This window comes from Meleagris gallopavo, chromosome 3 (genome assembly GCF_905368555.1).
Source record: "Meleagris gallopavo chromosome 3, MGAL_WU_HG_1.1, whole genome shotgun sequence".
In the NCBI taxonomy this organism is placed as follows: Eukaryota; Metazoa; Chordata; class Aves; order Galliformes; family Phasianidae; genus Meleagris; species Meleagris gallopavo.
In genome coordinates, this window is record NC_139406.1 from 14,902,588 (window position 1) to 14,925,085 (window position 22,498).

Here is a 22,498-nt window from a genome sequence, read left to right on the forward strand (position 1 = left end):
TTTCAAGAATAAGAGACTAGAGTATCAATTTCATTACTGCCTTTCCATCCTCTTCAAAAACTTCATTTACACAACAGAATTTCCACTGTGCCTAGCAGTCACCTAGTTTGATTCCAATCCCTCTTCAAATAATGCATTTCACATAGAATACTCACCTGATTATGGGCTCAAGATCAGCATGCCTTCGTTCTTCCCTCTTCTGAAAACCCTGATTTAGTGCTCTTAAAATGGTCTTGTCAAATGCTTCAGAAGACAGTTCCTTTGGAAGCTGAGAAGAAGGTTAAAAAGGTCAATTACTCATTTCACATATTATCTTTGTTGATCTTTGTATCTTTTGTTATCAACAAAAAACTCTATTGTTCCAGTTTGAATAAGGTAATTTGAAGACTAAGTACAACAAATTATCATAATTTAATTTGCCAGAGAAACACTTTGCTCTAAATTCTCACATGAAATCCAGGCGTAGGAAGCTTTAAAGCATTCTTTGAAAGGAGATGGAGATTCAGAAATTTACTAATACTATGTTCTTTTTCGGAGTAATTTACAGCCTTTTTTGTTTTCTTTCTTTAATCTTTTCACACAAAGAAAGCAGGTCTGAAAATAACAAGAACAAAACACCAGGGAATATGACATGCACTGTACTCGCTACCATCATGAAATTATTTCAAAGAAAGAGGAAAAAAAAAAGTGTTATAAGTTCTATAATACAGTGGGCAATACTGGTATTCCTCAATAGTAAGTCCTTCTCCAGTTGCTCTTAATATCCAAGTTGTTCATTAAAATTCATTACGACCATTTCCAATCACAAAGTGAGGCTTTCTGATATTCTAGCTTATAGTGTAAAATGATTGCTACTAAAGAGCACATCAATTTTAAATGAAAAATTCTCCCTAGAGAACTAGAAAACAGAGAAATCCCTAGAAGATTTCTCACATTTATGACTTCCAAAGCATGCAGTAAAGTATATGAAAGCTGGTGACATTAATTTATTGAGCAAAATTCATAAAAATACTAATTTATTTAAACGTTGGTGCTGTTAAAAGAAGACAGTCATAGCAGAAACGCGTTCCCTACACTTAAAAACTATTGCTGATTTGGTTAACATCTGCCACACGTTATGATGAACAGCTCTACACAATTTACACTACAGCAGCATCTTCTTTTTGTGCCTGGAACACACTCAACCCAGAGTGCCAACTGGTCTATTACATGTGCTAGCAATGTAACAGCAAAGCTCTAAGCAACTCTTTGAGTGAATGAACTGCTACTAACATACAGACACTGTGTCTAATTGTCTAATGGAGATAATTGCTCGGTTAAACATGTGGAAGGAAATCCTGGAATCCAGACAGACGTGCCATTAGTGTTAGTACCACGACATAACACCTCAAGTGCACTACAAACCCAGGAGGAAAGACTTCTGAACAAAAAGCAGTTTTCCTGACCACTTTGGCTTTAATACATGCTACTAAGTATCTCTGACTAAAGTATCTGTCAGTGGTAACTGACAAAACTACAAAAAGTTCATGCTTTCTGTTAGAGAAGCACGCTCATGCAGAAGCATGGGGAAGAGCGTACTTCTCCTGTCCTCATGTTCTCTATTTAATTTTATCTTAAGAAACTGCTACAACTATTTTTGCTTTAAAACTTTTAATGAAAAGGATTCAGCTCATTCAGGTTTAGATAATTCAAGCTTAGGTTATTGCTATCTTACCTCCAGGTAATGCCTTGTTACAACAAGCACGTTTATCCTTCCACACACAAGGGTAATTTCCTGCACACAAGTAACTTTCTATGCTTATTACCTAACGGAAATTGTACTTTAAATATAAGGCACCAAAGTTACTGCATTTACTACATTAGCTTTTCCCACCAATTCTTCTAGCCTGAAAACTTTCTTGCACAGTTATCTTACTTCTACCTACCCACAAACTTGGAATTTCCTATCAGGAAGTTTGACCATTCCTTTCTGTTTTAGGAAATACAGTGTACTACTTAACACCAACAGGCAGATTGGAAATTAGAATACCAGAAAGCCAGCAGGCAAATATGCACGACCTTCACAGCATTCATACTTCTACCGTGCTTTTAAAAGCAAGATACAATTTTTATCCTATTATTAACAATTCCTTCTTTCTTCTATTGGCTATCAAACCACTACAAACCAAAAGGATTTTTCAGCTGTGCACATTCCCCACAGAACCACCTTAGCAAGCTCCTAACAGTTTGTGGTTGTCTCCCTCCTGTTCTGCCACCTTCTATCTAGACTCTCTCGTAGAGGGAGCAGTCAGCCAGCACATGGAAGTGCCAATCAGTCAGACATTACAGCTCTGCAACAGTACGTTTTGGATCCTGTTTGCCTTCCTCCTCCTCCCTCTCCTGGAAGCAAGTAGGTACCAGAGAATCCATTTCATAAGCTTGTGTGCATCTTTGCAGGTAACACTCATTCCAAGAACTGCAGGGGATCTCATACAACAGCCCTGCTTTTAAGGTTCTCTTAGGGAATAGGGGTATTTTGTGCAAGTAGTTGCTAGCTTTTCTCAAATGTAACTCCTTGTGTCAGTGAATATACCTTTCTTCTGCCGAATGCAATGGTAAAATTAAAAACTGTTATGCTTACAATTCTGCCTAATTAATTAAAAACAAAAAAATTATACTGCTGAATTTATTCCAACAGGGACATAATTAAGCAAATTAGCAGTGTTTGCACCTATGCTTTAATTCTATGGAAAATATTAAACACTTGTACAGTCATTTTATGGTAGTGCATAGTTTTAACTATAAAAGCAGCTTCCCAGGAGATTAATGTTCTTATTAATAAGAAATTATTAATATTTGTCTGCCCTTATCTTATTAATAATTTTATTAATGATTCTGAATATCTTAAGTGTGGGTATCAGGGAAACATGGCCAGCCTCTTCAGCAGTCTGTGGGGACAGGACAAAGGGAAGCAGCCATAAGCAGGAGCACAGGAAGTTCTGCACCAATGTGCAAAAGAACTTCTTCACAGTGAGGTGACGGAGCACTGGACCAGGCTGCCCAGGGAGGGTGTGGACTCACTGGAGATATTCAAGACCCACCTGGATGCCTACCTGTGCAGCCTGCTGTAGGAGGCTTGGACTCAATGATCTCTAGAGGTGCCTTCCAGCCCCTACAATTCAGTGACAATTTACGTCATCTGAAACTCCCCACATATTTTATTATTTCCACAGTACACACTATTAAAATGGTTAAGATAATTATTAAGTACAAAACTTGGTAGCTTGCTTTTGCTTCTGCAATCATATTCCAGAAATTAGAGCACTCCTAAACAATAGGAAGCTATAAATCTGATGTGTAAATACTGCTTTTCTATTTCAATACATACTTTTAGCAGGAATTCCTGAAGCTCCTGGTGTGTTTTTGTTACACACGTTACCGAAAGGTCGGACCACGTTACCTGAATAATGAAGGTGAAGAGAATGAGTAAAGTTTCTTTTTTCCAAAGATCATACATACCAATTAGTTGATTTCAACACTTCCATAAGTCTGATGATCTCAGTAGAAGAGTTAACACTAACAGCTAATTGAATACCAGGCAAATCAAGGTTAACAGTGTACCTTTTCAGACAGGTACACTACTTTTGAGAGTACATTTGAAGATCACTTTAATGTTATTTGAGGCTAAATGTATTATGAACAAATTCAGATAAACGCACTGAAGTTCCAGAAGATTACTTTCTGGCTCTGAAAGAAACCAGGCAGAAGGCTGTGTCATTACAGGACTTTCATCAAACATCTTTAACTTCAAAAACCAAAGCAGAGTTGGTTAGATGTACTGCATTTAGTTCTTGCTGCCATCAGAAAATAGATAGATATATTTCTGCTTATTGTACATATAAGATAATTTTATCTGCACTGGACTTGAATCTTATATGGTCATAAAGAACTTGCCTGGGAAGGGTACAATCCATAAAAAATACTGCAAATTACTCAAGAAGTCACTCAAGAATAAGACAGCATTTTGATATATGCTTCTATCAGATTTTCAATATTTTATGGTTCTGACACAACATGCAGGTATTAAAAGAGCACATTTACGTGCATATTTTGAGAGAAAAAGAAGCTTGGTTAGATGAGTGCTGCCTGGCTTTAAGTCTACCTTTGGCTTTAAGATTCCCATTACGTGCATGGGAGGATTCTGTGCAATGGGAGCGGACACGACAATTATAAGGATTAATTCACTCTGAAGAGCAGATAGGATAACGTTAACCACCAACTGCCTTCAACTTAGTCCCCAGAAACGCCAGCTACTCTTGTCGATCTCATTTAGGAAGTCATGACTGTAACTGCCATTATAACCTTACAATACCATTGTCTGAGCAAGCATAAAATGATCTGCAGTGAGGAACACAGCATATACGTGCACAGAAAAGTGTTTCATCTCCTCATCTAAGAGAACTGAGGTGGAGGTGTTTCAAACTTACTCAAATACTTCCCAGAATATCTCCAAACATTTCCCCCTTCAACAAAGAAAATCAAAACCACTGTCAAATCCATCTACATGCTGAATTTTCCAAATAGTTTTGTCAGTTTAAATATTGATGATCCATACGGGCATTCTGTACAAACTCTGCTATCTATTACTGTATCTTAGTATCCAACTCAGAGACTATAGGGACAAAATTATCTACCGCAATGTTGAAGCACTTGAAAATCATCAAGACTTTGAGGGCTAAATTCTAAATTCTCAGCAAAAGAAGGGTGATGATTCCTTCTTTTTTCAGTTGAATTTTGGCTTCAGACTCGTTGAACACATAAGCAGTTGACCTCCTCAAAGAGCTTCTGTGAGCACATCCAATGATCAGTTATATATACATATAACATTTGATCTACAGCATTCTTTTGTGTGCAGATCTTGTACCCTTCATGATTCACATCTACTGGCCATATGACTGATGATGTTAGTCAAGCCTTGCTAAGGAAATGCCAGTTTTGACTGGATTAGAACATCACCACCAACAGCCTTAGCAGCTATTATTTAACACCTATAACCTTTAATATCAGATCTCAATACTGAGAGCCTGTTTTCCAAAGTAGGGAGAAGGAATGCTTCAGTTTTATTTAAAATTTAGTCACAATTGTTTTATATGATGCATGAAGATGATATTATCATACATGGAGACTATTCTGGGAAGACCCTTAAAATTTGTTAGCTTATTTTTTTTTTTTTCAGAAAATGAAACCAAATCAGAACAAACAGGTCTATCAGAAGCCATGCTTTTCTGGTCAACATTCATAAAAGACATCTGAGATGAACGTATGACTCCAAGAAATACAGAGCTGCAGAAACAAGAACTGCACTCCTATGTCATTTGACTAAAACAATCAGTTACCTTTAATTTGCTGTGCTTGCCCCAAATTAGGAATGCCAGGTTTCCTGAAGTAATGTCACACACCTGACTGCTGTTAGTGCTTCACACCTTCCTATATTAAGCCCAGGATTATACAAAGAAGCCTACTCTGCACACAGAACCAAGAGAATTATAGGATAATCCCAAGAATTTCTGAATAGCCTAATGTAATTAAAAATGGCCTTCTGAGCAGGTCTTTGAAACAAGCTGTATGCCTCTACAACGCATAGATCATGAAGACATTGCTGTGCTGGAGGTTATTTGCTTACTTTGAATGTGTACTCCAGATGTTTGTCAGCCCTTTTTCTTGGTACTCCTTTCAGGGTTATCTTCTCAATGTGTACAGCTGAAAGAAAAAGAGTTTACTGTACATACTAAAAATTGTTTTAGTTTAAAAACAGTTTAAAAACATATCTACTTATCTAGCTACTCTGAGTAGTGCCATACATTTACTGACTCAGAATATCTCCCTTCTTTTCAGATGCTATTTTACTGTAACAAACTGTAGGGGGCAGGTAGAACCTTATTCTCTTCAATGTATTTCTCTGACCTGACCACAGTTCTTTCATTGAAGATCATGGGAATTCCTGCATTAACCAAGACCTTACTTGGACCTGAAGCCACATAAATACAACAATGTAACCACTGGAAGTGAAAAAGACAATGAAAAGAAGTCAAGATGCATCTTTATTCTGAGAAGTAACAAGTGCTGAAAAAAATCCTAAAACAAATAACCTAGTGACAGTGTCTTCCACATCTGTTCCTGAAACATCAAGTAATGGTGAGAGCAAATTAAGAACCACATTTCTAAAAACCACTTAGGTGGAAGAAAAGTCTTGGTGAAGGCCTCAGAGACAGAAATAAGTGTTAGCAAAGAGAGAACAAGGAGCAGAAGGTCACTGTAATCACATCAGAGTACCAGCAGAACTGAAACAGAAGCGGAGCACTTTAAAGCACTTGCTACTTTAACACTCCTTCCCTGAAGAGTGCTGTGCTTAAGATATAGGCAAGTTCTGGCTGTGACATAAACAGCAGCAAATGTATGTATGGCATTCAGGATCTGGAAATGTTTCTTGAGAGCACAGAACATTACCATTGTAATACTGTACATAAAAATCCTTATAGAGCTAAGATAGGCGTATCAGCTTTTCTGCTACATTATTCTAAGAGTTCAGCAGAACTTTGTTCCTTTACAAGCACCACCACGACAAGTAAAAAAATCTTATTTAATAATAGCTCCACCAACTATACACCACAAAAGCTCCCTCTCGGTGCTAACACTTTTCTTGCAATTCTTAAGTCCCACGAGACACATACTGGGAACCACTCAAAACAGCTACAACTATCAATCTCCTACAAGTACTTGCTACAAAAGCTTATCCTTGGAATTTAATGAGTTACCATTTCACCCATTTGAAACATCTTGAAGTATCATCCCTATCTGCACATGCCAGAGCTATGAGAACCAAGTGTATTCAGTGTCCTTTAGAGAATAGTAAGCAAGCATATATAACCCCAGTGGTAGTGTTACAACTCTCCATTCTTTTCTTGGGAAGAGTGACAAATACTGAGTTGGAACAGCGTGTATATTGGCTGTATAGTGGCCCCTTACCTGGAAGTTAAATAACAGGACAACTGGTTTGTTTTTATCAATTAATGAAGATTAGTTACTGCAAAATCAAAGACATACGGGATGAGCCAAGGTTGCTGTTAGAAAAGGCTATGGCCTAACATCAGTTTTGGCTAACTGAATCTTTTTAACAGCCAGTGTTTAAATCAGTAACATCAGCTGGGCTGATATTCAACAGTTAATTAAAAAGTTGATTCCCATGACTGGAACCGAGTATAATGCTTTAATTTCCATTATTTCCCTACATGCATATATTTAACATACATTAATTACAGAAACTAATCACCACCATTAACATTCACATACAGGCATGCTTTTTTTCTAATAAGATTGTGTTTATTTTGATCTATTGGATGCTATCAACGCTAAATATATTTGTCCTCTACCATAAGACATCTCATTACACACTGTAGTACCTTTAACTTCCTCAACTTCCTTTGCTGCAGTCAATGCTCAGTCTTAATAAATGATACAACAGGTAATTACTGTGTTGTTGCAGGACAACCTTAGCTTCACAGTTTCAACAGCCTACTTTAAAATCTTGTTTCCACAATCACATTTTAGCTATTCTAAGTGGCTAGACAAAGAAGAAATGTTTGAAACATGAGCCAATGAGGCATGTAGCATCTCTAAATGTATTCTAAATGTAGCAAATACAGTCAGGATGATGAAGTCAAGCATGTGTATCACTGCTTCCATTTTAAGTATTAAGATTTCAGAGAACTAGTACCATTAAAATTGAAAATAAAAATAATTTTCAATGATCTATGCTGTTTTTAACCCACTAAGGAGACTATATTAAGGACTCTATATCATAAACCTAACATATCACTATCACAAAATTATTCTGATCCCTCACAGTAGTTTGTTAATATGGCAATATAATAACTGAGAAGTATTTAAGCATTTAGATAGATTCAATTATTCAGCTTCGCTCTGCTTCTGTTACTTAATTCAAGAATGCTGCTGCTGAGTTTCCCATTTCTGTTTCTAATTTGTGAATACGAACATTTTGTACTTAGAACTCTACAGTAGGTTTTCAAATATGACTACTGTCTGTAATCTCACATAATCTTTCTGGTTGTTTTGTTGTTGTTGTGTTTTTCCCAAGGAATTAGAAGTCTCAAAGCATAATTAAATCTCCACAGTAGAGGCAAAAGGACATTTATCAGGATAAAATAGCAAGCCTTTCCCAGATTGCTAGCTCTTCACTAACTGGAAGATAATGTAAGCTTCCCTTGAGTAGACAAGTGAGCTGCTTGTTGAAGAATAAAGGGTAAGAATAAATCTGTTTTCAATGCTGCTCACTTCCTCAAGGTGTTCCAGCAATCACACTAATGTTCTGATTGTGCTCTGAAGCCTTATCCTTCCTCTTCCCAGCAGAACCAAAAGTGATTTACTTCATAAGGAAAGTTCTCCCACTTCTCCAAGCAACCACTCCTCTAAAACCTCTCAACATGTCTTTTTCCTTTCTTTATTCCTTTGTGTTTTAAGACTAATCAGATACAAACGAATGATGCAGCAAAAGCCATTCACAGATTCAAAGTATGTTTAGTTTTGCTTCAAAAACCTTAACAATGCTAATACAGTGACATTAAATTTTCTTGCCTTCTCCCAAATGCCATGTCTCTTTCTTCAGGAGGAAGCCCATTTGCAATCAGTTTTCATGCAAGCAGTCACTAGTATTTAGCAACTAACAAGGATGATAATATGTCATAATAAAGAAAAGACCAAGTAACGAGCAGAGAAGCTAATACACTTACCAACCACTCCAGATTTAGATGAGTACAAAGACATACAACACAAGAGCTGGTTAAGTTACAAGCACTTCTAACTAACCAAGACTTCCACAACTTCAAGGTGAGTTTTACCTTCAAAAAAAACCCAAAGAACTCCTCAAAAGAAAGTGCAGACTACATACCTTCTCGCTGAGGCCTATGGGAAGCCATTGGTAGTCCATCGTGAGGTGCTGTGGTCCGTTCTAGCAAACTGGTCTCATTACTTGACGTGCAATCACTGCGAGAAAAGTCATCCTAAATTGAGAAGGAAGAAAGAAAGGAAGCGTATTAATAGAATGTAAATAATCCAAGCACACTCTTAACAGCAGAAAACACACCATAGTAGTTATATTAGTTATATATATTAGTAATAGTTGTATAGTTATAATAGTCTCCCAGAGTGGGAGGAAAACAAACTAGGGAGAAGAACTAACCTAGTAGAAAGGTGTTAGGTGAAAATGGACTTCATGTGGTTTTTTTCTCCTAGGGTAACACAGAATCACAGAGTGACCAAGGTTGGAAAAGACTTTCATGATCATCCCATCCAACCATACATCTACCAGCAATATTTCCCACTACACCACGTCCCTTAGCACAGCATGTAAATGTTTACTGAACACCTCCAGGGACGGTGACTCCACCACCTCCCTGAGCAGCCCATTCCAGCATCTGACTACTCTTTCAGAGAATAAATTTTTCCTAACATCCAACCTGATTCTCCCCTGGAGCATCTTGATGCCATTCCTTTTAGTCCCATCACTAATATGAACCTATATAATTTTTCTCAAATTGATATAAAACGTTTATGTATCAATTTACTTATCTTTCAGTGACCAAATGTTGTTAAAAAGCAATCCAACTAGCCAACATAAAATTCAAAGCAGTGTAATGCCTCCAGTGACTTTAGAAGTAACAGGTTTTGCCAGATGACCAATTTAAGTCCACATTTCAAAGAAGTGACATAAAATAACACCTTAAAAAAACCATGGGCATAGAACTAAGAAATATTAGAAGTTAGTAGTGAGTTTACGTTTAAGTCAGGTATCTCATTTTACTGTAACAAGTAAACATACGAGCTCAGTATATGCGTGCAAGTACCAGCAATATGCAAATATGTTGACCTCTGGGCAAGCAGGATGGCATGCAGGGTAGCAGCAACACAAAGGAGGAAAGAAGGTTCTCTACTTAGCACAAATCAATGACATACTGTTCTTTTTTATTAAGTACTGGAAGGTAGAACAGAAGTTTGTTTTCTTGAAAAAGCATTCAAAAGAAGCAAGTTAGATGGAGAGTATTCACTGCACCACAAATATTTAGCTGTATGAAATATTTAGGTCTGTATGAAAACTAGGAACTAAAGCAATACCTTATTAGACTTTCTTAAAACACACAGTTACTGGAGGAAATGGATACTTTTTGAAGTAGATAATATTTGAAGTTCAAAGTCTTTTCCTCTCCTTCAGGGTGAAGAGTGCTACTGCATTACGTCCTTCAGAACACAGGGGCAGAAGATAAATCCTTGGCAGAACTTATCATTTTTAAATAAGGGAAGCATAAGGTTTTGCAAATAAGTGCCAGAATGTGAAAGAGTTGCTTTTGTTATGTTTCTGCTTTTCCTGAAGGACTCGTGATGGGACAAACAAGCAGATAAGACCTGTTACACCTTGTCTGGTATTGAGGATCCAAGACTGTCACAAAAAGACCACAGTGAGGAAGCATGTGTCAAAACACAACAAAACAGTCTGTGAATTTTTCAATTAACTCTGAAGATTTGACAGATGTTCCAAGCATAGCTTGCTTCATTTTGTTTAACCAGCTTTACATCAGCCATCTACTGTGTGGCTATAAACTGAGGTAACTCCTAACAATACTCAGAACTCATTGAGGACTTGGGTAAATCCTGCCCAGCACATACCTATAATTGAATGTTCATTGGATAAATCCATGGCAGCATAAAATCAGCATCAGCCTGCCTTCAGATTGCACTGTAAATGGGCAGAGGAACTGGAAAGCACTTCAGTTCTCTCACCCAAGACAGCATTTGGCTTATGTACTATACTGAGCATCAGTAATTTCAGCTTTCAAAGCAATGTGACTTACGATACACAGCGCTTGTTGTCAAGCTAAAACTCACACCAGCCCCCTGTCCCTCAGTAGACAAGTTCAGCAAACTTCTTTACTGACCAAAGCTTCTCTTCACGCTCCAAGTGTCTAACAGATCACAAACAATGTCAGACCAGGAACAAGAATGGGAAATAGCTGTGCGTCAGTGGGACTGCATTTTAGCAGCTCTAGCAAATTTGCAAGCTTCACAAGTATAGCCTGGTGAGAGCCACCCCAAGATCTCTTGTAGACTCCCACTGACACTGTTTTGTCTGATATTTCCTAACACCCAAACACATAACCTTAAAAACTGTAACACTTCCTTTTGGTTAACTCCCAGGCATGCAATATTCACAGAACTGTTAGCATTTGGGCATTGAATTCACACTGCTAAAACAGATTTGCTTAAGACTGTCCATACGTATGACTAACTGGCTGTGACCAAACTATATTAAATTAACAAGTTCAGTGCATGTTTTGGTATGAATCTTCCTGATAGGAAATCAGAGAACTGAACCCTTTTTTTTTTTTTTTTTTTTTTTTTTTAAAGAGACAAACAATGTTTATTGCCTGGCAGAAGTAAAGCCTTTGTTAAATGGCATCCATGTGTTCCGCCAAGAGCAGCTTTGCTATCATCCACACCACGTGCAGAAGACAGCAGAAATCTGCATTTATTCTGACAGCAGCCCTCCAACTATTTAATTTGTAAGAGCTGAAGGCAGAGCTGTACTCATTTTAAGGAGTCAGCTGAGAGTTATACTGAGAGTTATACCTGATCATCACTTTCTTCTACTAAAAAAAAAAAAAAAAAGATTTAAAACCAAATCAATTTAAAGTCAGACTTTATTTTGCTCTTTAAATCAGGACATTTGTTTTATTAATGGAAAAATAAACTGCAGTCTATTCCAAGAAATAACTAAAGTTAGGAAGTCAAAGAATTTGTCAGCAGTTTTTAAAAGAGTTTAGAAATAAAATTTATTTCAAACATATATTTCGCTGAGATAGAAGCTTTACTGCTTCTATCAGAGAAGCAGCAAAGGTTGCTGCTGCACCTCTTTATACTCATAAACTGCTTCTCACCAGCAATATACACCGTCCTTGTAATAGTGTTCAAATATTTTTGCAGAGAATTATTCTAGAATGGTTACTTTTCTACCTATGGCAACACTCTCTGTGTAAGGTGAACTACACTCACATTCTAAGGCTCCCTCTAAACTGCAAAATAATATGGGCTTCAATCCTGTATTTAAACAAGTCTTGACATCGATAGTTTTACACATAATCGTAAGCACAGAAAAAAATAATTCACTTGAGAAAATCTTCACCTGGCAATTTAAACCAATACTACATGCGTGTATTCTGTGACTGACAGCTTTCATAAGACATGATGGAATACAGGAGATATACAGAAATATAGTTAGATAAGAGGCAGCTTCAGCCAGCTCCGAAATGGAGCTGCTGCCGGTCAGTGCGTAATGCTGCTTGCACATCTGTGATAACACATTTCAGCACGGATAAAAAATGCCACGCAGCAGCTGTGAGAAAGAGCAGCGAGTAAAGCACGAGCGAAGCAGCTCTGCAGGCCCCACGGTCAGTGCAGGAGGAGCTCCAGGCGTGGAGCAGCCCTTTATCACTGCAAGGCTTTCTACATGTAAAGATGTGGTTTGTAGCGCTGCTGCTAATGATTAAAATACAGTGAAGCAAGAAATGTGGGTGGCCACAAATGAGTTGCCAGATAATTGATCTGATAATCTCACAGATCTCTGTGACGTTAGCTACATTTCTCTTTGAAAGTAAAGCAAAACAGTGCTATAAAAATTGCCTGCTCTCACAATCTAGACCAGAGCACTGTAGCTAGAACACCATTCCTCCTCGTATGGTTGAAACAAGTAGTGTATTAAAGAGAAAGACCTAACGCTTGAGATGTCTTTTTAGTCCCAGGACACAAGCATCAATTGCTGAAAAAGGTGAGTCATTCTGCTCAAGAGGACACTGCTCTGTTAAACTAACATATGTGAGCTAGTCTATACACAACAGATGTCCACACTGCCTTCTATTAGCACAGACTGCTGATGAAAAAAATGTCATGCTGGTATGGGTTTGGCAATATGTAATGAAATCTGTTACTGGATAACATACTAATCATTGTGATTGATGCACATAAGTCTTCTGATGTTTGCACTGCACTTTCATAAAAGAAGCTATTCACGCATCAGCTCTGATGAACACTAACAAGGGAAACCTGCTTACAGCAGTTGGATAGCTTGATTAGTTCTACATGCCAAAAAATGAAAGCTTGTTTTTCTGCAAGACTTCAGTCGATGTGCTGCTAGGGGCAGCCTTGCAGGCTGTGCAGATGCAAACCAGCACAGCTTACTCATTCATGTACAAGTGGGAAACTGGCAAACAGAACCAGATGTCAATAAACAAACATGAAAGAAAGCACCTTGGAAGGATCACCTCACAACCACACATTCTTAAACGCAACATCTGTACCTTAGATAAATGTGAATAACATCAGAGTAATCTCTATTAGATTCATAGAATCACAGAAGAGTAGAATATCCCAAGTTGAGAGATCTGGTGCCAGCTGTGGGACCAAAGCTACGATTCACTCAGAACAATCCTTACAAGCTGTTGTCCTTATTGCTATACTGCTATACAGCAGATGCAGAGCTACGCAGCCATGCTGGCACAAAGGCTCAGTAAGACCTCTTACGAAGTGAGACAGCTGAAACCCCACATTATGTATGTGCTGCTGAACCTTCTGATGACAAGAGCAGAAGACGAAGCCTTGCGACTCAAGACCATATGCAACAGAAACTGCTCTCTCTTTCTTAGTTATTGCTGTTGCTTGGATATAGGGATTTTATTTTATGCTATTTATGCTATCTTGTACTTAAATGGAAATTCAGCACATGCATCTAATACTCACGAATACAAAAATACAGGGCAGGAGCAGACCCAATTCTTGAAAACTTGTTCAATGATGACAACTGTTGATGCAGCAGATTGCCTCCAATGCAAAAAAAAAAAAAATCCTCTTACTCTCTTGAACAAGCTGCAAGCCAAATGTAAGATAAAACCGAAGGCAACTGCTCAACTGGCATTGCTGCTAAGTTACACTCCAGTTTGCAAGCTTTCAACTTCACAACTCCAACAAGCTGCAACCTTAGCTAGTGGGAGGTGTCCCCACCCACAGCAGAGGGTTGAAACTAAATGGTCTTCAAGGTCCCTTCTAACCCAAGCCATTCTATGATTCTTCTCTAACTCAGGCCACATCTGGAGCTCTGCATCCAATTCTGAGCTCCCTAGAACAAGAGAGACATGGACACATTGGATAGAGTTCAGACAAAGGGTCACAAAGATGATGAAAAGACTGTAGCATCTCTTCTGTGAGGAAAGGCTGTGAGAGCTGGGACTGTTCAGACTGGAAAAAGCTCAGGGGGATGTTGCCAGAGAGGAGGCTAGGAGTGCACAAAAAGCTGGGAGGGGACAGCCGGCCCCAGCAGACCAAAGGAATATTCCATACCACATGTCATCATACTCAGCAATAAGAGCTGGGGGAAAGAAGGAAAAAGGGGGGACATTCAGAGCAATAGCCAGGGTTTGTCTTCACCACTATCTGTGATGAGCTGTGCATTTCTGGAAGTGGCTTAATATCTGCCTGCCAATGGGAAGCAGAGAATGGACTCTTTTGCTTTGCTTGTGTGCACAGCTTTTCCTTTACTAGTAAACTGTCCTTATTTCAGCCAGTGAGTTCTCACACTTTTATCTTTCAGATTCTCTCCTCATGCCACCTGTGGAGAATAAGTGACTGGCTGTGTGGTGCTGAGCTGAGCTGCCTGCAGCGTTTAAACAATGTTATCTGTAAGAGTCAGCAACAATATACTGTGAGGGACACAGAAAGCTTCCAGTAAGTCACCAGTTGATTTGGGGAGTAAGCAAACCATACAAAAGCTTCAACAATCCCATACAAATCAAGTTGTAGCACTGCAAAATTGCAACAATTTTGAGACAAAGGCTATACCAATCTCTAACACAGGATTATTAACTTTGACTATCAAGGCCTATGGCAACTAAACTTGAAGACAACTACAACTACAGCAGCGATTTTCAGTGCTGACAGAACACTGCACCCTATGTTTGCTCATCATACAGAAAGGTCTTCAACACCCATCTGCATTAGAATTTTTACCTGGACTTAAACAACAATTTCTGCCCAACCTAGCCAGCCCATGACAAATACAGATCTTGAAGCTAAAGCCAGTAATGTAGCAGTCCACATGTTCCTGCATCTCCCCTTGGTTGCTTGTCCCACAGCTTCATATAGCTTCAGTGTTGTCTGTTGACTGAGAAGAAAATTACTTGAATGTTCAGACTGATACACAGAAGTTATTCTCACAACCACCTACAATGACAGAAAGATTGAAAAACATCAAGAATGGTTCACTGAAGTACAATTAGTTCTGAGAGGTGACAAAGCCTTCACTACTACTTCCAACTCCTTACACGGAATAATACATCTAAGAGGCAAGGTTTAGAAGTATTCTTTAACATACAGCAGTTCTGAACAACAAAAAATCTGTCATTCTATTTGCTCTCTCCTAGGATAGCTTTGAAGGCTTCAAATCCCTTTTCACCATTAAGTGTATTTTCACTTTCTTCCACCATAAAGGACAAGATTAGGAGGCTAAGGAAAGTCAGGAAGCTTACAGCTTACGAAGGAATGTAATTTCCAGCCAAATCTTTGAGCTTGTCTTCTACAAACTTCAACCTCTACAAGTATAAACAATTATGATTTGGAAAATACTAAAGAACCTCATTAAATCAGGGAGGAAATGTAGATATTCAGTAGTGTCTTCTAAAACATCTATGGCTAGACATCAATATCAACAAGCAAATGGGAGGCAGAGATTGAAGTAGAGAGAAATGTACATACTCTTGTGCTATCATAGATACTTGTCTCACCTCTGGCATCTGTATCCTTTTCTTCAGAAAAACAAACTGAGAATCCTCAGGATTACAAGCCCATGAAGATCCTACTGACTACAAACAAGTCAGCATCGGGCAATGCTGAAAATCCAGCCACAGCTTGACAAACAGTAAGGTAAGTGCAAACACTAGGAAGCCATGGGTATACCTGCAATGCTACCATTGCTTATTTAAGACAACAGAGAAGAAATGACATGGAAACCAGAGAGAAGTTGATGAAGCCCAGGGTAAGATTACAGATCTGTCTCATCCTAATACTTCATAATTAGAGCTGAACAACTACAACAATGAAAGCAGTGAAAGTTTTCAGTATGCAGTCTCCTAGAGCATTATTAGCATGTACATTTAAACAAAGCTCTTCCATTTTTATCTATGACTTCCTTTCCAGAAGCTTTCCAGTAACATTTCTGGACATCCTTAACTCCCGTTTCGAGTGAGAAAAATTTCTGCTAAGTGACAAGGGTGTTATGATCACTAAGAGAGCACGAGCACTTTGTATCTCTATGTGCAAAACATGTAGAACATCATACCACAATCTAAAAGATTTCTGCCAACAATAAAATGACAAATTTGTGCTTCTGCCTCTTATTTAAACCAGACTCTGAAAATACACTTTCCCTCACACCATGATACTTAAAGCTGAGTATATTGGTCCACTGCAGATTCAAAATGGGATTGCTTGTATTTTCATTCCCTCATAGCTCATAGAATCTAAAATTAATTTCTAGTATCTTTCTCAACTGCAAGTCATTGAAGATCAATCATGAAAGTACTTTTCTCCTTCACAGACAAAATAAACCATAAATAGAAACTATTAAACCAAGCATTCTGTAAATAGAAACTTTCCCTTTGTTTTTAAATAGGGACTTTTGCTGCAAAGAATCCTCAAGCCAGCTAATTATAATACTATTCACCAAACAATTACCTGCAGGAGATTGTTTATTTCAATAGAACCTCAGTTCTGTTACCAACAAATATGCCTGATTAAATGCTTCCATGTCTAATACAAGCCACGTTTATTACGCTAGCATGTATTCAGACCTTCTTCAGTATTGCAGCACTCAAATTTGAGGTGTGGAATGGAGCATGACAGACAATAAACTGGATCAGCTTCGACTTCTATGCACATATTAAAAACATACAATCAACACATGAATTAAGCTGTGTTCTTTGATTTAAAATGATTATATATAATAGAGATATCAGCAGACTTTTAGCACAGTGGTAAGTTTGGCTTATGAATACAGATGTGAATGCTGCTTGTTTATTTTTATATGTAACTCTAGACTCAAAGTTCACATTCTGTACAGCTTAATTCACCAAAGGCTTGCTTTCCAAGTAGTGTTACTCCATCTTCATTACAAAAACTGCAAATTGTATCAGGTGTTTCTGCCCTAAACAAAGTGCTTCAGAACATTTAGTTAAACAAAGTTTTTGCAATTACAAAGCAATCCTACCTCTGCAGATCCCACTCCATCAGCACTCTCCCCAATATCTTCGAATCTACCGACCACTTCCAGCTGAATTTGTAAAGGGCTATCACTAAGAAATGTTAAGTTCTTAAAGGATAATTAGAACAAGAGACCAAGAGTAGCAATTCTATTAATCTTCTGTCAAGAAGCAGGTTTAATGTGAGGTTAATCCTACCAGACGACAAAGATATATATATATATATGACTTCTTTCTCCCTGTGATTTTGATCGTGTCTTCCGGTTAGGGTCTTCGTTGTCTAGGTAAGATTGACTTCACATTAAATATTTATATATTAAAATATATAAATATTTATATATTAAAACATATGAATATTTATATATTAAAAAAATAAAACTTTACACTCTGGTAACCAGAGCACGTAGCCATCAGTCAAATTCTTCATAGGTGAACCTCTTGAGCACCACTGCTCATTACAGCTATATATTGTAACTCCTGGAAACCCCAAATGATGCCATTTTATTGGACACCGCATATAGTTCACATCTCAGAACCACAGAACAGTTTAGGTTCGGTTTGGAAGGGACCTTGCAGTCCACCCGGTTCCAACCCGTGCCGTAGGCAGGTCTATCACCCACCACCTCAGCTGCCCAGGGCCCCATCCAACCCGGCCTTGAGCACCTGCAGGGATGGGGAACCACAGCTTCTCTGGGCAGCTGTGCCAGCACCTCACTGCCCTTTGAGCGGAGAACTTACGACACACATCTCACTTAAACTTCCCTTCTTTAACAGCCGTTCCCCCTTGACCTATCACTACACCTCCCGACGAAGGGACCCCCTCCAGCTCTCCTACGGGGGGCCGTGGTCCTCGCTCAACGGGCTTCACGCCACGAAGGGTACAGAACAGTCTGACGGGCCCGGAGCAGAACCGATCTCCTCCGGAGCTGATCTCATACGACCGCGGTTCGCCATATTATTTCACCCGTACAGGGCGCCAGCTCCCTCCCCGGCACCGCTCGGCGGAGAGCCGGGAGCGCAGCGGGAGGGGCGGCTCGGGTCCGCCCGCGCCGCTACGTCGGCGGGAAGCGACGGCGCCCTCCCGTTATGCAAGACGGGGCTCCCCGCCCCCGGCAGGAGGGAGGAGGGGAAGCCGCCCTGCGGGCACGTGACAGGCGCGCAGGCCCCGCCGCCGCCATCTTGAACGGGGGCGGGAAGCGCCGCCGGTCCCCGCGGCGCGGCCCGAAGGACGGCCCCGTCGCGGCCAGCGGGGAGGGAGGCGGGAGGGGCGGCGCGGCGCGGCCGCGACGGCTCCGTCCTCCGCACCCCGGAGACAAAGCGGGAGTTCCGCCCTCCTCCTCGCGCCTCGGACCGGGACGGGCGGCGGGACAGCCGCCGCGGCGCCATGCGTGGCTGTAGGCGGCGTTCTCCGCCCTAAGGCCGTGTCCGCCCTCCCCCCGGCCTCAGCGAGGAGGGCACGGCCGCTGCCCGATGCCTCAGGGACGTGTTGGTGCCGGAGGGCCCGGCCGGGCCGCGAGGTGCTGCTGGAAGCCCGGCTCTTCCCACCTGAGGCCGGCCCCAAGATTCAAAGAGCTCTTTATAAAGCATCTCACAGCATACACGCGGTGCCCCGAAGGCACTAAATTTCACAGATAAAAGGAGGATAAAAAGCACGTGGGCACCTGACAGGATTTTAAATCAAGTCCAATTTCACAGTATGGATGCATTTGCAGAGGGAAACCTTCAACCATGCTAACTCTGTTACCTGGAGTGTGACATCCAAGGGGTCCACTACATGTGTGAGCTGAAAACCCTCAGCAGAAACCCGTCGATGCCTCTGATCCTCACTGGCCATTAATCCCTGGAAGCAGCTCTGCTTTACTTACAATTTAAGAAAGAAAAAAACCCTGCAGCAGGGATGCAGCTTCAGCCCCGTGCAGACCAGGAACTATGTGATGGGTATGTTCAGCCAAGCTGGGCCGGGCCACTCAGCATTCCCTCAGTAAATGAAACCACTACAACTTGGAAGGCTGTGTTGACACTGCAGCCAGAACGCTGCACAACACAGACTTCAATTCCAGTAGTCTATAGCAGTCAGCTCCCCAATGCCCTCACCTGGGCTCTGAACAGTCGTGCCTGGGGTGCCAGCCTCGGTCAGGCAGTGCATTTCTAGTTACTGGTGCTTCAGACCCCATGAGATCAGAGCCCAGCCTCACTGCTTCCTCCAGCCCCCTCTTCTCTCTCTGAGAAAGGACTTTCAGGACTCATTTTGGGATAGCTAGACTTGGAGCAGGCCTAAGAGCCAAAACAAACACTTTTTGGACTTATGCTATGAATTCATTATGATTTCAGTACCGTAACATCCACCCACTAGTCTATGACCTGCCAAATGTGCTTTGGCCTTAAAACGATACAAGCATTTACTGAGCATATTTGAAGTCTTGACAATTCATCCCCATCTCCTTCGAGCAGTACTCAAAAGCATATCCTTTCCCCACCAAACTGAAAAAGGGGCTGCCGCTACTTCAGCAGGGCAGCAGTTTTCCCGGAGTGGCTGAATTGGACAGCGCTGAACGCAAACTTAAAAACAACTGTTTGTGTTGCTTTCCACCTTTTTCTGTTAAGTGCCCAATGAAAACCTCACGTCTGTTTCAGCAGTCTATCTGCATTGTAAGTACCTATCTTCCAGCCCTTTCTTCCTCTTTGCATGAGAGGCCATCTATAGACCAAAAACCATAGAGCTCCAACACAATGGCTTGGTTGCATAAATACGGGGCTGATTTTTTTTTAAAGCAGACATTTATCAAAGGGGCAAAATGAGATTACCTGCACTTAGATATAGCTGCTGCAAATGAGGGTACTCCAGTGCCACTCAAGGAAAGTCTGTGTTCTGGGATTGCTGCCTTTCAGCAACAAGTGGCACATCTGTGTTCAAGATGTGCCTCACTGCCTCCTGACAGTCGCACAGAAATTCAGATTTTCTTTCCACAAAAGCTCCAGTTGTGACATTTCAGTTTGCTCCTTCAGTAAAACGGCTGCCAACCCCTTTCCCCAAGGCCTTCAACCGCCTTACAGTATGCAGCTTTGGAGAGATGCAACCCTACAGACACTAACCCTCAACTGCTGCCCTGGTCCCTGCTAACCCCACTCTAAATCTCACTGGGGAGGGTGGGGGGAGGCAGGAAGAACAGGTTCCATGTAAAAATTATTCCAACACCTCCTATTGTCCCAAGCCCCTGGTGAATGTTCTATGGTTTTTATCTAGCACTATTGCTATTATTTCTATGAGTTGAGTTAAGCTGCCTTGCCATCAGGCCTGTAGTTTGCGAGGAAGCCTACCAGGCCCTACGAGCATTCAGCATCCTACACTCTAGCAAGGAGGGTCTGAGAAGAAGCACACCAGAACATTCGGCTGGCCAAGAACAAGAACCTCCCCCTCACCCCCTTCTTTAAGTCACGGTCAGGCATTATTATGTTATTATTTCACAACACACAATTTGAAAACCAGATTGGGCCAAGGAGAAAACCAGAGAAAGCCAAGCCTTGCGTGGGGGGCTCTGCTTCAACAGCTAGGAAGTGGGGAAGGGCTGAAGGGGAGGGGAAGAGGAAGGAGCGGAGCGCGGCGTTACCTGGGTGCGGTGGCGGCCGAAAACCTCTTCCTCCTCCTGGTCCCCGCACAGGGCCCTCCGCAGGCGTTCCAGGTGCTCTCGCAGCGTGACCCGCTGGTGGAAGGAGAAGGCCGGGTGCAGCGAGGCCATGGTAAAGAGCAGGAGCAGCTCCTCCTGTGCACCGAAGCCCAGGCCCTGGGCGGCGGGGAGAGGGCCCTGTCCGTTCTCTCCGGCCCCGTCCATCACCACCACCACTTCCTCCTCATCCTCGGCTCCCTCCTCCTCGGCGGCACCCGCCCGGGGCCGCCGCGCCGGACAGCTCTGCAGGATGGAGTCCACCTGGGGCAGGAGGCGGTGCAGGCGGCCGGCGGCCTCGCGGTTCTCGGAGCCCAGCAGGGCCAGGTAGACGATGAGCTTGGAACGCACGGCCGGATCGCGGAAGTCGCCCAGCTGGCCGGGGTCGCTCAGCCCGTTGGCCTTGGCCTCCGAGTCGCGGAGGCAGTGGTAGTCCTTGCGGGCCAGGTCCTCCAAGCAGGAGCCCAGGAAGCGCAACTCCAGCGGGTTGCACAGGTCCAGCAGCCCCACCATGAACTCCAGCCGCTGCGCCGAGCCCAGCACCAGCCCGAACCACTCGTACACCGTTTCCTTGTCGGTGCGGGCCGCCGCCGCGCCGGGGCCGGAGCCGCCCGAGAAGGCGGGGGGCGGCGGGCCGGGCCCGGGCCCCGGCCCCGGCCCCAGGCCGTGCAGCTGGCTGGGCCGCTCCAGCCCGCACCCCCGCCCCGCGGCGGCTCCCCCGCGGCCCGGCGCCCGGGGCACCTGCTGCGGCTGCTGCTGCTGCTGCGGCGGCGGCGAGGGGTGGCAGTCCGGGGCCGCGCCGGCCTCCTTCAGCCCCAGCGCCGCCGCGGCCGCCTCTTCCGCCGCCGCCCTGTGGCTCGTCGGCTTCAGGGGCAGCTTCATCTTCAGCATCCTCGGCGCGAGGCGGCCGCCAGCGTCCGACGGGGCCCGGCGGCGGGCCGGGGGACCGCGGCCGGGCCGGGAGCGGCGGTCAGGTGGGGCCCGGCGCTCTGGCGGAGCCGACGCTCACGCCGCTGCGGCCCTGCCGGCGCGGGAGTAGAGGCGCGCGCGGAGGCAACGGTCCCGGCGCGCGCGTCCGCGTGCGTGTGGAAAGAGGGGGGGGAAGGGGCGTGTGCGCGTGTGGGCAGGGGGCGGGCGGTGGGGGAGGGGCGGGTCTCGCTGGCGGCGGCAGCTCCCGAGGCGCTTCCCCCTCCCCTGATCCAGCGCCGCTGCGCGCGCCCGTCGGCCCACCGTCGGCGCTCGCGGCCCGGGCCCGAGCCGACCGAGCGCGAGCTCGCGGCGAGGGGCGGGGCCGGCGCGGGGAGGCGGGCACGGCGCCTCTGTCGGCCTATCGGCGAACGGACGTCTGCGCGCTCACGAGCGCGTGCGGCGCCCCCGGCTCGGGCTGCGCTGGCGGCTGCGGCGCTCTGCTGCGTGCCGGCCGCTCCGGCGACGACGGGCTGTGCTTTTTTTTTTTTTTATCCCACCTGCCGTTCCCGTCCCTTGGTA

The 22,498-nt window shown here is 43.0% G+C and overlaps 1 protein-coding gene across 5 annotated transcripts in view; it reads right to left on the bottom strand.

Moving 5' to 3' along the window:
* ZCCHC2 (zinc finger CCHC-type containing 2) overlaps nt 1-22,280 on the bottom strand; it is a 55,448-nt gene extending 33,168 nt beyond the window's left edge. For 3 of the 5 annotated variants that reach the window (XM_085220327.1, XM_085220326.1, XM_010708427.3), the window contains exons 1-5: nt 20,957-22,279; nt 8,945-9,056; nt 5,663-5,739; nt 3,368-3,439; nt 156-268 (exon numbers count right to left, since the gene is read on the bottom strand). In XM_085220327.1, the coding sequence (XP_085076453.1) occupies nt 156-268; nt 3,368-3,439; nt 5,663-5,739; nt 8,945-9,056; nt 20,957-21,901 (1,319 nt within the window). In that variant the 5' untranslated portion in view covers nt 21,902-22,279. Of the gene's footprint in view, nt 1-155; nt 269-3,367; nt 3,440-5,662; nt 5,740-8,944; nt 9,057-20,956 lie in introns of all 5 variants that reach the window. The other 2 variants (XM_085220323.1, XM_085220325.1) reach the window with 1 other exon arrangement.
* Between the last annotated feature and the right edge of the window lie 218 nt (nt 22,281-22,498).